The sequence below is a fragment of the Vanellus vanellus genome, assembly GCF_965231255.1.
Source record: "Vanellus vanellus genome assembly, chromosome: 1".
Classification (NCBI taxonomy): Eukaryota; Metazoa; Chordata; class Aves; order Charadriiformes; family Charadriidae; genus Vanellus; species Vanellus vanellus.
Window position 1 is genome coordinate 208,256,858 of NC_138905.1, and position 17,636 is coordinate 208,274,493.

General features: G+C 37.1%; 1 protein-coding gene across 2 annotated transcripts in view; it reads right to left on the reverse strand.

The window, feature by feature from the left end:
* Window positions 1-17,636, reverse strand: part of CNTN5 (contactin 5) — a gene marked incomplete at both ends in the record, with an annotated part of 391,394 nt that overhangs the window by 119,615 nt on the left and 254,143 nt on the right. For both annotated transcript variants that reach the window (XM_082483144.1, XM_082483143.1), the window contains 2 exons: window positions 12,879-13,029; window positions 15,631-15,760. In XM_082483144.1, the coding sequence (XP_082339270.1) occupies window positions 12,879-13,029; window positions 15,631-15,760 (281 nt within the window). The remainder of the gene's footprint in view (window positions 1-12,878; window positions 13,030-15,630; window positions 15,761-17,636) is intronic.

Genomic DNA, 17,636 nt, shown 5'->3' on the forward strand with positions numbered 1-17,636 from the left:
GTAGTCTACTAAACAGAAGTCTCAGTACATTTTTGTCATTCTTGTGTGCATTAGACTTATGATTCTTTTCCCTATGACCTTCTTTTCAATTATTTGCTGTAGGGACAGTAGCTGTATGCAGCCACCAAAAAGAAAATGAGAAATACAGGAATCTCAGATAGACATGTAGAAAATCTACTTCCAAGGAAGTCACTAATACCAGAGTACTCTAATTTTCACCGATGCTAGTAATTTGCCATAGCAAAATTGGTGTTATACACAACTAGATCATATTAGAAATAGTTTCTTTCACCATCGTAAATGGGTTTACAATTTACAAGCAGCTATGGATCATTCATGTTGTTGTTTTCATAAATATTTTTAAATTCTTGCCTCCTCTCTATCACTTATTAAGAAGAAACATTTGATTTAAAGTTCTTTTAACTTAACCCCTTGCCCAAATGAGAACATTACATTGACAATGTTAAAGACAAGGAATGCAACTCATAACCAATACCGTACTGATTTCTGATACTAATTGCCACATTATTTAAATAAAGGAATACCTTGGCGTTCCTTATAGATAAATTGGTATAAAGTTTTCATGAGGAAACATGTCTATTTTTTTCACAGTGGAACAAATCTGAACCTCGAGAACAGCAAAGACTAATGTTTTACAGTACTTGAAAATATGCGAATATGCAAACGTGACAGATATTCCTTGTTCTGACCTGAAATGTCCTTTTTTGCTGGATAAAATGTAGCTTCATTGCCATATACTGCTTAGAAAAATGCTGTTGAGACTGCTGATTGGATAGTAAGTTTATGGTCGTTTATGTATTAAAATCTGTTCATAGATTTAGGCAGAAGCCTGAAAATCAGATCTTGAGAAAGTAATTATTGTTTTTATCATGACTATGTGGATGAATTGTAACTTGTTGTTTTCTAGACTAATGTCATTCTTTTTTATTACTAATCCCATTAGAAAGCCAGTTTCCACTATATTATTTTTCTAGATATCAAATCACTTGTTTAAATTTTTGCATACAATTTAATTTTCTGCAAAGTATACCTAACTTTTTAAAAATATGTATAAACTTCTCTAGGGGCAATTAGCATATAAATAGCGGCAGTCCATGGATTTTCAAGACTGGAGAATCTCAGAATATAATGTCAGAGAAGATGCCAAATGCATCACAAATTCCCTTTAAATTTTCAAATTTAATAATAAATTTCAGAACATAGCTACAAAGATCACTAAATCTTCATGCAATAGTCCACAATCTGTTGAAAAGCCATCCTAACTAGTTTAGATTTATGAGAGGTAAGGAAGAATATTCCCTAGGAAGGTGGTTTTCTAGTTTAAAATTAATTTTAGCAGCCCATGTGTAGATTTTTGTAGTGTCCACACAGATCATGGATGTTGATTACTGGATCTAGCAAAACGTTAAGCATCGCTTAAAATGTAGTTTAGCCCTTTATGGTGCTATAAATTAAAAGATACACTTGAAGTATATTTCTCAATTCAAGCAATCTGGGTTCATTTCGCAAATTTCCCAAAACGCCTTAGGAATTTCTTCTTTAACATTCTGTTTCTTCCTAATTTAAAAATAGAATTGGTGCCTAGAGCCTTTAAACATTTTATTGCTATATGGTAACCTGTCACCGAGCAACAGTAACTATCGTTTATCTTGTCACTATTTCAGTGTGACTAATTCAGTGACAATGCCCAGAGATTCTGGCTGAGGTAAGACTCATGTGCTGCACAACTTAAACAGCGATTATTTCTCTATCAAGAAAATCAATAGACGTACTCTTTCCATATATTGAATCCAGCTATCACAGAACTCTTTCCATCCTATTAAATGCTGTTAACCTTTAAAACATGGTGGCAGCGTGCAGACAGCCTAACAGGAATGGCTTTTGGCATGCACAGACTCCTAAGATGACTACCTGGTGACAACTACTTGACGCAGGCTAAAATCGAGCCAAGGACTAACTGCTTAATAGCGCAGCTGACTGCATCCCAGTGCAATTCCAGCAATATTACAAGGCAGCTTTTAATTTACTATTGTAGGTAATTAATCTGCCCTGACTGGTGTATAGCATATATAGGCAGGAAAATGTGAGACTGGCTTTGTGTGCTGTACCAGACACTCCCCTCCTATGAGCACCCATGTTGGTCCATGGCCATCCTTCCAAACCTTCCTGGGCTGCTCTGGCACATGCATGTCTGCATCTGTGTGACCAACTGACAAGGGAAATGATCTAGCAAAAAAATAGCCCAGGTGGAATAAAGGGGCTATTTTTCACCTGAATCAGATCACTAAATCTGTCCATAGCAAAGTGAGAGACCTGAGATGAGGGAAGGAAATTTCAACAGTTTAACTTTGTCACTGAAACCAGACCTGACTGCACCCACAGGTACAGAAAAGTGAATCTCTTGCCTAAGGTCCACAAAGCAGGAAACATTTCAGGCATGAAGTACATTCACTGTTTCTTTGCTATGTTCTCTGTAAGAGAACATGAGTAAAGAGTAAGAGTTGTTTAGGAGCATGGCCAAAATCGCTGTGTTGTCAAAACTCATGTTGTGTAATACGATCAATTAGTAAAACAGTGCTGCTTTTGAACAAAGAACCTTTTTTGTGAAGGGATGATCTTGCCATTTGTTTTTACTATTTAGTCAAGGTTATCATTGTTTCCCTTTTCTACTTTGCAACCAGATCTCTAATTCCCATTATGAGCCTGCCACAGCTAAATTAGACCATGATTTATGTAAAAATTGAAAAGAAGTGACTTGTGGAACTCTCTCAGGAAGATAAGACTTTCTGTCATGAAGTTTCTTTTTCTTAATGTCCTCAGAATTTCTCTCATCGCTACTTTTTGATCATTAAAGTGCCACTTGGGAATCTGGGGATCAGCTGGTGGCATGAAGTTAAGCGTTTAAATTCCCAAGAATTTTAGATGAAGTTACTATTAAGGACAAATTATGCTGAAAGTCACAGTCTGAAGAGCCTTTAGCAAAGAAAAACCTTTAGGCATCCGATGACTTGTCATAGTGTGCCTGTGCGGTGCACAAACAGGCAGCCCTTTATAACAACAGCAGAGAAATGAATTGTATTTAGAATCAGAATTCATGAACTGTTTGCTCAACTGATAATTAGTTGAGTCGTGTAAGCAGATGTTCAAGGGATATACAGCAGATCAAACATCTCGTGGTTGTTAGCAACTTAAAGAGGTTGAGCTTCTCAGCGTTTTCTTTTCAGTAGGGCTGTGGGATATATATACGGGATACTTACATTTCAGTAACTAAAAAAAAATCAAGAAATGAAATTGTATGGAAAAAAAACAAAAAGCAATGTCATACGGGGGGGGGGGGACTCAGCTCCTTAAGTATTGGTGTCTGGTCTGTAGGTGCCTGAAGAGGTCCAAAGCACCCACATGTGTTTGATGGATACTACAGAGTAATTATGGGAGACTTGCCCTTTGCTGACAAAGCGGCTGGAAACCAGGGGGGTATTGTAGGGAACCGCACAACTGTTTTTATACAATTAAATCCTATTTGAATTGAAAATAGGCAGAACACTTCTTCAAGCATAGACCAATGAGCGAAGAAGAGGTTGTTATTCTAAAATAATGTGTACTTCAATACACCGTTACTTAAACATGCACTTCTGTATTAGAATCAAGCATTATTTCCCTAAAAAGAGTCAGCGAGTGCCTAAATAGCTGCATAGCAGTGTATGAAGTACTGTATTACGGAGAAATAATAGAAAGTGTTGTCCTGAATACAATTCCTGGGAAGAAAGACCGGGATGTTTCAGTTCAGATAAGTAATTTAGGATCTTGTAGATAACAGTTTCCTTGAAGATAATGACAGAGTTCATTTGGTAGCCTGTGGGAAATGCTATTTGTTAAACTAGTTGAAACTTGTGAGTGGCCATTTTCTTTGGCCATTTAACTCGGGACACAAAGTAAAATCTTCCAACTGCTTAATAATCTATTCCTATAGTTGGATTAATTCTGAAGATCTTTCTTTATTATCAGGAAAAAAAATATGTGGTGTTTTCACCAAAAAGTGGAAGGGTAGTAGACTGAGCTACTGTGCTCTCTATATGGCTGATCACACAGATGCAGAAAACTTGTACGAGATACCAGTTGAGCCTGGTGCAGCTTAGGGACCAATAAACAAGCTGAAAATTACAGTTCAAAGTAATTTTCCATGCATTTTACATATATGCTTTCTTTTGCCTTCCCAGTGCACAGTTTTCAGTTTAAACAAATGTTATATACCACAGTTAGATGCAATTGAAATTCATTTGGAGAGCTACCACCATGATTATGAAGAAAGCATATAATATATACCTTTGTTACACCCAAATACCTCTTCATATTTAAAAACATAACAAAATCTGTACTAGCCAAAACACTTTATAAAATTGAATAGAAATTTCATCTGCAAGCTCAGATTTTTTTTTTTTCCTTCTGCTCTGAAACATCCTTTTTTAGTTTTCTCCTTTGATTTTTTCATAGCAATTGAACTATAAAGCCATTAAAAAAGGGACTTACAAAGGAAACACTGACAGATCCTTTAATACAGTAGAGTGAAGAGTAAAACTGTAATAAGAACCTGTCAAAACTGAAAATGAAGGAGTCTGAGAGATCAGAGGAATATAAAAACATGTCCATTTCTAAGTTTTTGAATGTTAATATTTTTAGATTTAAGTGCTCTATGTGTTTCTACTAATTGCATAGCAAAGTATGACAGATGAAATATCTAGGCATACAGGACAGCTGCTTCTGTAGTTCAAAGATTTCAGCATTAACCTGAAGGTAGGTAAAAGGCAACAGTCTCAGGCTTCCCTGTGTCTCTGTGTAGCAACACTATAGCAATCCTATATTAGTATTTGGAATTTAATGTCCCCATATGAGATCTCTTTCTTTTCTGGGACTTCTTTCCCAGCTGCTGAATGTTAGAGAAACATAACTGAAAGAACAGAAAATGATGCAAACTTAAGTAAAGGCAAGATTTCAGCAGCCTCAATTCACTCATGTATTATGTTACACACAGTTTGAACACTTTGTCCCCTCCAGTGAATTTATTCTTCATTTAGTACCTATAGATGATGATTCTCACTTAATGGGAACTGTAGTATTTTCATGTTCTTCATAGGTCAATGCAACTAATATCATCTACTTGGACTTCTGTAAAACATTTGACACTGTCTCACATGACATCCTTATCTCTAAATTGCAGAGACATGGATTTGACCGATGGACCACTCAGTGGATAAGGAACTGGCTGGACTGTAGCACTCAAGGAGTTACTGTCAATGGCGATGTCTAAGTGCTGACCAGTGACGGGTGGTTTCCTCAGGAGCCAGTACTGGGAACGGTACTATTTAATATCTTTGTTAGCGACATGGATGTTGGGATTGAGTGCACCATCAGCAAGTTTGCCGACGACACCAAGCTGTGTGAGATGACATGCTGGAGGGAAGGGATGCCATCCAGAGAGACCTTGCCAGGTCTGTGAGGTGGACCTGTGCAAACCTCATGAAGTTCAACAAGGGCAAGTGCAAGTTCCTGCACATGAGTTGGGGCAATCCCAAGCACAAACACAGGCTGGGTGGAGAATGGATTGAGAGCAACCCCGAGGAGTAGGACTTGGGGGTGTTTGCGGATGAGAAGCTCTACATGAGCTGGCAATGTGCGCTTGCAGCCCAAAAGGCCAACTGCATCCTCAGCTGCATGAAAAGAAACATGGCCAGCAGGTCAAGGGAGGTGATTTGACCCCTCTACTCCACTCTCATGAGACCCCACCTGGAGTACTGTGTCCAGGTCTGGAGCCCCCAACATAGGAAAGGCATGGACTTGTTGGAGCGGGTTCACAGGAGGGCCACCAAGATGATCAGAGGGCACTTCTTCTATGGGGACAGGCTGAGAGAGTTGGGGTTGGTCAGCCTGGAGAAGAGAAGGCTCTGGGGAGACCTTCCAGCACCTAAAGTGGCCCTACAGGAAAGATGGCAAGAGACTTTATTAGGGAGTGTAGTGACAGGATGACAGGTAATGTTTTAAACTGAAAGAGCATACGTTTAGATTAAATATTAGGAAGAAATTCTTTCCTATGAAGGTGGTGAGACACTGGCATAGGTTGCACAGGGAGGTTGTGGGTGACCTGTGCCTGGAAGTGTTCAAGGCCAGGCTGGATGGGGCTTTGAGCAACCTGGTCTAGTGGGGGGCGTCCCTGCCCATGGCAGGGGACGGTTGGAACTAGGCAATCTTTAAGGTCCCTTACAACCCAAACTATTCTATGATTCTATATATGGGTGGCTTGAAATTTTATATCCATGTGACTATGAAGAGAGAATTTCCTTATCAATATTTCTCTGTGTTTTTAATTCCTGATTCACAAATATTCATGCCTCCCTGTTTTCAGTATCCACTAATTTTATTTGTGATATTTAACAAATGGCTGTCAGAGCACTTGCTATTAATATCCAGTACTTTGTTGTTTAATGTACAACTTCAACAGGCTTCTCTGTGGCTGCAAATCAGTCCCAGTGACCCCAGGTGTGGGACACAGTAAATGAAGAAAGTGTGAAGCAGACAGTAACTTTGCTACATGTCAATACACAGTGGGCAGGTTTTGTATGAGTAAATGACATCTCCAGGTTATGAATTTGGTGGCCAAGCAGGTTTGGGGCAGAACTGAATGGAGAATCTCATGTGTCATGGAAGAAACATTGATATTAATACATTATATCGCCATATTTATTTGGCCACATTTATTACAGATGAGACCCTTCCAGCTGATCGACACACTGATCAACTGATACACACACTGATGGGAGGGAGTAAGCAGAGAGCGCCAGACTTTTCTCAGTGGTGCCCACTGACAAGGCGAGAGGTAATAGGCACAAACTGAAATACAGGCAATTTCACTTAAACTTCAATTCCATTTAAAAATAAGAATATCTTTCTCTTCTGCTGTAGGGCTGATTAACTGGAATAGGAAAAAAATTACCCAGATAGGCTCTGATGTCTCTATCCTTGGACATACTCAAAACCTGACTGGACATGACCTTGAGCAACCTGCAGCTGACCCTGCTCTGATCAGGGGGGTTGGACCGGGTGATATCCAGAGGTCCCCTCCACTTTCAGCTGTTCTGTGCTTCCTTCGTATCATTCAGAAAATGGCATTCAAACTATCTAAAATTCCCTCTGCTGCTTAACTTGCCAAAAGTTTTCTTCACCTTATTTCCAGAACTCCTTCACACAGAGATGGAATGCAGGAAACTAATTGTTCCATGGGAAAAGTGGTGAAGTGGCAGGTGGAGTATTGTTACCATTTATTTTCCTCACAGAAATGCTTAATATATTTAGGTCCTCAGGCAAAGTTAACCTTGGACCTAGCTGGATGAATATGAGCAATTATACAATGGTCACAGAGAGACTGGTACTGTTGTTCTGCTCCTGGTGATCTATTGTGAATGTGACCTTCAGAGACTGTTAATGTTTTTTCTGCAAAGTTTGCTCTGTCATGTAAAGGAGAAAGTTTAAACTGTGCCATATGGAAAGGAAGCAGTCAATAAATGCAGAACTATATTACTAATGCATACATATATGTTTAAACATCATTGGTTTTAGATTATTTTAAATTAAATATTAATCTGTGTACAAATTGAGATATACAAGAAACCGATAAAATAAACATTAATATTTGAGAAGCTTCAAAAGGAAAAGGAATAAAGGCAAAAGAAAGCAGCACAAAATTGGCACTATAAAAATCCTTCTTCCTTAGTGTCGTGGTTTAGGCCAAGTCCACCACTGGGGACCCGAGGGACCCCAGACAGGACCGACAGGTGCTCCCCTCTACCCCTCTACAAAGAGAGAGGCAGAGGAGGAAAGAGAGACTTATGAGTTTAGAAGGAACTAAACTACTTTAATGAAATATTAATAATAAAATAAAAAGAAATAATGAAATATATACAAAACTGTATCAAGCTCCCGAGATGACAATCACGTCACCGGCTGGCACTGGGGCAGTCCCAGGCTGGACTCAGTGACGGACAGGAACTGGATTCCGGATCTGGATTCAGGATTGGGATCACAGGCAGACAGAGTCCTCCTCAGACGTCGGCCACTGAAGGAAGAGTGCTGACCCTTTGATCCCTCAGCTTTTATACTGAGCATGAGGCAGATGGGATGGAATACTCTGTTGGTCAGTTTTGGGTCACCTGTCCTGTCCGCTCCTTCCCGCAGGTGGGACCCCACTATGCTTTTCCACTTCCGACCCTCCAACGTGGCAAATACCAAAGTTGGTTGGCCTTGGGGGTTATAGCAATGAGTATAAGCAGGAGCCTCTCTGCACACCATGCCCGGGCATCAGCTATAAACATTGGCCTTATCACTCTGAGAGAGTGAACACTGACTGCACAATATGCTGTTAATTTCAGTTGTTAGAAGAGGCCCCGCTAAGAAGCGAAGTTACTGAACAAAATTGGTTCTGTTTTACCTCAAACCAGGACACTTAGTTACTCATTTGTTCATTAAATTGTGCAATTTTTTTTGTTTCTTGGTGGCCTGAATGAAGAGAAAGAATAGGGACTGAATAGAACTCTTTGCACTGCTAGAGTGCTTTTGAATGATTTTATTTTAACTATAATTAATGGATATGTAATGAAAATAATGAGCTAGAGTGAAAATTCAATATAAGTTTAACAAGAAGAATATTTTAGATGTAGGAGAAAACAAAAACAGATGAACAAAGCCTTATAATGCTTTTTAAAACCTATGACTCTTCAAGCGTATCTGTTTAAATATCAGCTGTAGTCACTACTACAGGTCAATCTAGACAAGAAAGGCAGGTGACTTTAAGAAAGTGATGAAACAGTTTACAGGTCATGGATTAATGGCTCACAAAAATTTGTGCAGTAGGAAACCATTAGAAAATACCTGCAATTTACAGAAGCTTGAACACAGGAACTGAAAGAATTTATACAAAATGCTTGTCCAGAATTTAATCATTCACTTTATTAGCATTAATCATGATTTATATTGATGTAACTGACAGCAGATTCCAATCTATTCTACTGTGTATCATACAGTTTAATGTCTACATAAAATAATATTATTAAATATGACTTTGTTGCCTTTTTTTATATTGATGCATAAGTTTAAAAAATGTTTAGTTAGAAACAAGGTCCTGCTACACTTTCTGACCTGAATAGTCTGGATCTTCTTTGGAAGCTGATGTTAAAACAGTATATGAGGGTTTGATTACAGATTAGGAAGAATCTAATTGGAAAATTTCAGAAGCTTCACAAAAATGTTTGTTGATCATCGTACTCTTGCACAAGGGCCCAATTCTTCCTATTTAGGATCTAAATCAAAATTCTAACCACATATTTTATTAAAAATCCAAGCATAAACTTATTTTTTCTGACTTAGATCCTAATAGAATTCCCTTTTCTATAAAACCAAAACTACTTATGGACTAGAAGATTCAAAAGTTCTTTACAAAATTCATATGGATTAAAAACCTCAATGTTCAAATCAATTACCAGAGTACACATTACCACAGGCTGCCATAAATGAAATACCATCATCTATAAGCCTACGAGACAATAGAGTCCAGAGACAACCGGTTAGTAAAGGCAGTTAACAATTTTAATTATTGTGAGATGACTAATGAAAATATGCAGCTTAAATGTGTTTCTCTACCTACCCAACTCCCATTGCTGTTGTGCTCAGGTGCATTCTTATTCCAAAACAGAAGTATAACAATAGATTTATTTTCTCCTCCTCTCAACTTTTAGGTGAAAATGCTGATGAACTTATGATTGTTTGAATGTATTAACGACTCACAGAGATAAGGATCTACGAAAGAGATTTGAATTTTATGTGTAGTTCCTTTCAAATGTTTATAGTGGCCATTAAACGTCCTGTATCAGTAACCTTCACAGACCATGCCTTTTTCTTTGGAAGTTTTAATCTTCTGCATAGTAGATCTCCACTACTATCTATTTCATTTAATTAAAATATGGCTTTTGCAGCAGGTCTTGATCTTTACATCTGGTTATTAGAATGAATTGTGAATACTTTGGAATCTTTATTAAGTAAGTGTGTTTCTGTAGGAGTAATTTCATCAATTTTAAAATATTTATGATTGTAACACTCAGAATGATACTATTTGACAGTAAATAAATGTGATTATCCTACTTTTTTGGTCTGTCTTATAGACTTGCCACTCATTCAGAACCCAGCTCAAAAGAGCTACAATATACAGATGCTTTCCAAGTGGAATCAAATTTTCTGACTGCTCAGAGTAATGATTGCCCACCAGTGAGAGCAAACCTAACATAGATAGACTGTGATTATGAAGACCTTGAGTTGGATAATTTGTTCAAAGGTGAAAACAAACCAAGAGATGGAGCTCATAAAGACTCTTTCTACAATTATGTTGCCAAGTGAGGGTCTTAAGCCTTTTGAATGAGTCTGAAACACCTGGGGCTTTCAGACTGCACTGAATCCCAGTAGCTAGAGTCAAGGTCTGACTGCAGTGAGAACTATACCCAGTCACGAGTCTCACCGGAACAAACCGAGCCTTCTGTTCAGTTACAAACAGAAATTTCACGTGAGGTATTTCTGCCAACCAGCTTTTGGAGGTATGGAAGGCAACACAGATTGGAAGAGGCGCACTAGGTGATAGCAGACCCGCTAGTAAGGTGGAATTTCTTCTTCTCCATAGAGGGGAAGGTCACTTTTGTATTGAGACTTTTACAACAGATGTGGCTGAATGGAGCTAATTACTTTACTGGGCTGGCAGACTTGGTAAAAGCACTCTGTAGGAGAGGATTAAGCTGTGGCAGAAAAGGAAAAAATATATTTTGCCACTCTGTCCTTGCCCTTCCTTATTATTTAATCAGAATGCTTTTTTTTGGAAAAAAAAAAAAAAAAAGAAATTGGTTTAACATTCTATGCAGACTCATTACACGACAGTTCCTAATTTTTATTTTTTTTTGCTTGGATTTTTACCAGCAGTCTATGCAATTTTTTTTAAAGAATATAGATGTGCTTGTAAATATATAGATGTGCTCATCAAATTATGTCAGATAATTCCTTTTTTAGAATGTTTTACACAGTGTTCTTCCAATGGCTCCTCAGAGTGCCCAAAACATGGGATCACACATATTACCTCCGTGCATTTACATTTTCTTTCCCAAAATCACATTAGCCTTCTTCATCTCCTCTTCACCAGGCTTTATTATTATTGTTTAAAGCATCCTGTATATAGAGACAGAACTGAGTTCCCTTGAAACTCATGTTCTCCTCACCCCCACACCCCTATAAACAGTAGTTGCAGGGGAACTGCTCTGAATGACACAAGATACTCCCTGAACAGCTGACTGAAAATTGAGTTGAACACAACCCAAGTCTTTCAAAGGTTTGAGATAGTTCATCCATCTTTTTATCTTCCATGTTTCATCATTTCCCATTCCAGCCTCTGTCAAAGTAAGCAAATATCAAAAGCTGCAAACACCAAAAATGTGGCTCCAGATCTTATTTTTATGAGATTTTAACTTCAGAGTTAGGCTATGTTTGGACAGACGTCAAGTAATTACCAAAAGGCTTTACTGATCTTGCATTAAAATGTGATTTGCATGTGGTGATCAGAGAAACCATAGTGAGTTTTGTGGAGACGAGAGGAAAAGGTCATGTAGTGAAAACAGTTAACTGTGTAGCCACAGCATAGAGGCATCAGTCTCGGAATATTTGATATTATCAGCATCTTTGTAATATTGTTCTGTCATATCTTGTCAACATGTACTATACAACTCATACCTGGTAGTAAAATGTTGTATATAATGCTGTTTCATCCTGCTCCGCCACAAGAGCCAATATGGCATGAAGTTACCCATTTTTCCTTCTCAGAACAAAACAAATGGCATGAGATGAAAATAAAACTCACCTGAATGAAATGGATTTTGCAGCTAACGAGGACAGATGAGCTCTACTGCTTTCATCAGCATTGCACAAATGAACAAAAAGGCCTTGCTTTTATCTTTTTGACTAATGCCATACAAGCCAGTTTAATTGGTTTATTCACATACATTACCAGAAAGATGATAAGATCGCTCTGTGTACTTAAAGACCATAGGCAGGGTGGCAAAACTATTCTAGTGCACAGACACACAATCTTGTAAAGTGCAATTACAGCTGGCATTTAACCTGCAGTGCTTAAACTATGTTTAACGTAAAGAGCTGGACGGAACATATTTAATCAAACATATTCTGTGAAAAAGATGTGCTTAAACTATGTTTAACGTAAAGAGATGGACGGAACATATTTAATCAAACATATTCTGTGAAACAGATGTGCTGCTGAGTACAGAAATTACTTGTATAATTAAATCCTATAATGGAATTGTATTTTTCTGCTCTGAATAATTTTAAAGCTATTCTTAGACAGACTTCCATTGTGATCAAGCTGCAAATCTACCTTATTAAAATTATTTCAAATGAATAAGCACATTTGATATTTTATGTGCGCCTGACTACTTCAGCCTCTATGCTTTTAATACCCTCATACACTAAATTTGTAGTATCTCTACATTGTAACTGCAGCATTTTTGAAATGAGTAACAGAAAATAGAAAAAAAAATCAAAATAATAACTTCTTTTCATCTGTCTGCATCTATGAACAATTTTAAGATTTTTCATTTCAATAATATGAAAACAATAAAGTCACTACTGTCAGGCAAATCAGCTTGACAAAATAATTCTGCCATATTCATGCTAACATTGCATGTTCTTGTCACTTGTTGTATTTTCATATCATATCACAGAATCAAACATGCAAACACAATATTTAGTTTACCGAACAGGCTTCTGACCTCTTACTCTCTCTTAATGCTTTGTCTCCTTTCTTCCAAGTGATAGTTGGCTTTGGAGAGGCTTGTGGCTTGCACTCAATGACAACTTCTTTGCCCTTGGTAATAATTATTGTTTTCCTCCTTTGATTTAGTGGGAAAGTGGGAGCTGAAGCTGTTAAAAAGAAGTACATTAAATACAGAGAGCAATCACAGCTCCTAATAGACTAGAATAAAAGATTTGGGTTTTGGGATAAAATCTCCATTTTTGGATTGGATATTATTACACTGCAGATTAGATGGAATTTTACAAAGTATTTGAAATCAGCACCCGAGAGTAGATGGCAGATCTATAACTTAATCTAGTTATGAATTAGTGAGATGTGTTTTACATCAGCATATTAAAGTAAGAGTGCTTGTGAGATCCAACAGCTTTAGAAATTAAATGCTACAGTTGATTTAGCTACACCTTTTCCAAAATTTTTGGATTTCATAGGTAACTTGTTAGAAGTAACTAGTTCAAAATGAAAAGAAGTTTACATTCAACAACTATCCAAAACGCACTCTCTAGAGTTAATTCTTACAAAAGTATTGCTGTTAGAGAAATTTCATTGCTTTCCCTTTTTGCATTTGTCTGAATACTGGGAACTGAAAACTGAGAACTTAATAGGAGATATTTAACCACTTGGTATCTCACTTTTCAGAAAGTCCCATTGACTACAATACACTAGCTAAGGTAACAAATATATCACAAAATGACATTAATTACTGTTATTTCACATCAAGAAAGGAAAGTTGTTCTCAATCTCGTTTGTGTGTGCTTCTCAAACTAGTTTTTCAAAACCAAACACCCCCTGCAACTATCTCAGCTACACATATAGCAACATATTGCACTCCATTGCCTCAAATATGTAGGAATTTTCTACCATTATTTTGGGTAATTTTCAGACCACAGCTCTTTATATGGACAATTTATTCTGTTCTTTTCCCTTTAATAATCCAGAAAATTAAACACAACTGCTTTTTTAATGCCACATCATGGTTAAAATTTAACAGGGGTACAATTTCACAAGTGACATAATGAAAGGCTTATTTTATTGCAGCAACATATAGTGGCTGTTTCCGATATTAGAGAACATCAAAGAAACCGTACAACTCCTTGATATAATAGGTATGCCTATTTTATAATACATATAAAAAACAGAGCAAGAAAACACTGTAATCAACAGGGATCTCTCTGCTGACTGAATCACAAATGACAAAGGAAAGTGATAGAAAGAGAGCAACCACTGACTGTGGGTTTTAGTTTATGGCGAGACAGAAATATTTTGATGAGTTATCAGTAAAATTCTAATGTTGGCCAGCTAGGAAATAGTGGAAATGTACTAGATAAGGTGTTCTTCAGAAGAACTAAATCTTAGCTCAAATGCAGTATTAAATTACTTTAGTAACTTCAGCTTTATTAATCATTTGACTGGGAGTTTACAGGAATGATTCCCTGGTGTAGGTTTTGAAATTTGCAAGATCTGAGTAGCGCAGAGACCTCTAGTCTCTGATACGGCCATTGAATTACTTTGACAGACACCTGTCTTCCAGCTAAACCATACTCTAATAAAGATCATGAGACTCTTACAAGTCTGTCTCGCTCAACCCCATGGAAGTCCTCTTATCACTATTGTCCCATTGTGTGTTACCACAGTTTGCTTTAAGGAAAACTAGACTGTTGGAAAGACATGCTTCAAAATTTCTTCATTAATTCCCTACTTCAACTTTTGAATAATTAATTTTTTATTATAATTCCGGGTAAAACTATGCGGTGTATTTATTTCGCTATGGAATGCTATTAGCTCAAGTATGTAATTTCCAGTATTCAATCAGTTCTGGTGACTTCATAGGAAATTTTTACACGTTTAAAACTAAGATCTGTGACCAGTGGATGGTCAGAGGGCACCTATCCCATGAAGACAGGCTGAGAGAGTTGGGGTTTTTCAGCCTGGAGAAGAGGACGCTCTGGGGAGACCTTATAGAGGTCTTCCAGCATCTAAAGTGGGACTACAGGAAAGATGGCGGAAAACTATTAGTCAGTTTAGTGATAGGACAAGGGGTAATGGTTTCAAACTGGAAGAGGGTAGATTTAAAATAGATATTAGGAAAAAATTTTTACTGTGAGGGTGGTGAGACATTGGAACAAATTGCCCAGAGAAGTTGTGGAAGCCCCGTCCCTGGAGGTGTTCAAGGCCAGGCTGCATGGGGCTTTGAGCATCCTGGTCTAGTGGAAGGTGTCCCTGCCCATGGCAGGGGGGTTGGAACCACATGATCTTTGAGGTCCCTTCCAACCTAAACCATTTTATGATTCTATGATCATGCTAATTATATTTGAATAATGGCCCTGGTAAAAATAATAACTTAATTTAACAGACACTAAAATATATTTACTTTCTCTAAGCTTCTTTCTCCTTTGCACTTATTTTTAAAGGAGTAAAAAATATTTTTCCATGTATTTGAACCAAAATAGCCTTATATGAGAAATAGTGACAAAATGTGACTGATTCAGTAATTTATGAAAGAAGATTTTCAGTTAACAGAAGGACCTGTGCTCTCTCGGGCAACAAAGGACTCACTCACACATAAATAACAAGAAGAAAAAGGAACCCACTTTTGTCTGCTCTGTTAATTTTGGACTGGCAGAAGCTGTTTCTTATTGTAGAGACCAAGAACAAATGTAATTATCAAAGGGAAAAAAAAGAACAGTCTGTTCTTCTTTGATAATACTTACCTAAAATCTTCAGCTCGGCACTGGCATAAATGGTGCCATACTTATTTTCTGCTAAGCACTGATACATTCCAGCATCTGAGACATTCACACTGTGGATCATCAGAACACCATTAACCATCTCAATCCTGCTCTGTAATGGAATATAAAAAAAATCTATGAAAGCAAACAAGCATCGGAAATTTGCTGTGCGATTAGCTTAAGGCAAAGGGACAAAAGACGGTATTAAGCTAAAATAAAACTGAGCAACAAATTTTCTGGGGCTTACTTTTTTCTTGTTATATAAGGGATAACAAGAATAAAGCAGATGGGGGAGGGCAGAAAAAAACTCCAAAAATATTTAAAAGTAAATATTTTTCAGTGTAAGTTCACTATCTCCAAGGCTTGCTTTTGTCTGTTTGCTTGTTTGTCTGCTATTACCCTTACATGATTTTTAAAAGCAGTTCGTCCTGGGAACTTTAATGAGGCAAGAAGTCAGTTGCGGGTGCAACATATCTGATGATCTTCAGCAAATGTTTGGTTTCAGTCACGGTAATATTTCCATAAATGTACATATAAAAGATCGCTTGCATGAGTAAGAGTGAAAGGGTCTAGTTGCCTTCATCATTAGTGCAAATTTCTTATTTGAAAGGTCCACTAGTAGAAAATAATTACCACAGCTGGAAGAGAAGGAGCAGTAATAGCTGCTTATGGAAATGTGTACTTCATGGAGCTGTACAATGAATAATTTGAACAGCTATAAAACATCTCAAAGTTTCATTATTATAGTTGTAGGTTTAATTAAAAATTGATAAAGAACAGATTGTTTGCAAATGCAGAGGAGACTGTGAAAAAAGCTCTCTTTGTTGTAAACCCCCAGTTTAAACTGAAATTTAATTTTAAATTTCAGAGCCTGGTGCAACTAATGGTTTGGAAAATCAGAAAACCAAAACGTACAGATATTTAAATTGCTTCAATTTCAGGACTAATAGCTCCATCTAAAAAGGCAGAAATGGATAAAGTAAATGGATATAACCTTATTTTCAATGCCTCACAGCTTCAAAAGTAAACTGTGTTTATGTTTCCTTTCTCATTGTTTGCATAATTGGATGATGTTCACAGATAGAAGCAACATTCACTGAAAAGAAAGACATTGCATCTTTTATATTCATAAATCCATTCTATGAATTCATTTACAAAATGGAGACATTTTCTCCCAGAATTGAACGGCTTTATTTTAATCCGGAAAAATCCATGAAATAAATTTAACGAACTTTTTTTTACTCCCAATAATTTGGGAGACTGTAAAAATGGAAAGGTGTTAGGCAAAACCCACATGATGTGGGCTGATGTGTTGATGATTCAGTGAGAGGAACAGAACAAAGTGAAATAAAAGGCAGGCCATGCCATGAGCGCTCTTTTAAAAGGAAGAGAATTTTCTCTAGATCTAATTCTGAAATATATCAGGTGACTGTAGTTAAGGACTTTACATTTTAGGACTCTTACATGGAGCATTTGAATGGTCTTGATGGTGAGTCCCGTTACTTGCAGAGAATTAATAGAGTTGAAAACTGATGAAAATAATAACAGTCATTGTGACTCTTACATTGCCCTCATTAAAGAGTATGATTGTATACAAACAAAATGTAAATAACATAACATCTGGGGGAAATATGAAGGAATCTGATTCAGCAAATATAACACTTCTCTGAGCTGTTATTATCTTTTTATACAGAAAGAAAAATAGATACAAATAGCGTAATACTACTATCTAAGAAAAAAATAATTAAACTTACTGGAGATGGCAGATGCTGTTGCACACACAGCTCAGAAGGCCCCATCTCCCAGATATTTCTGAACTACAAAGAATTGGTGATGAATGTGATTTTACATTGCTGGAGATGGTTCAGAGGGGATCTGCACAGAAAACCTGTCTGTATACTAACACTTAAGACACCAACACAGAAAACAGTAATTTCTGAAGTACTTTTCAGTACTTTCATTGACTTTATCTGAATGGAGAAACATGC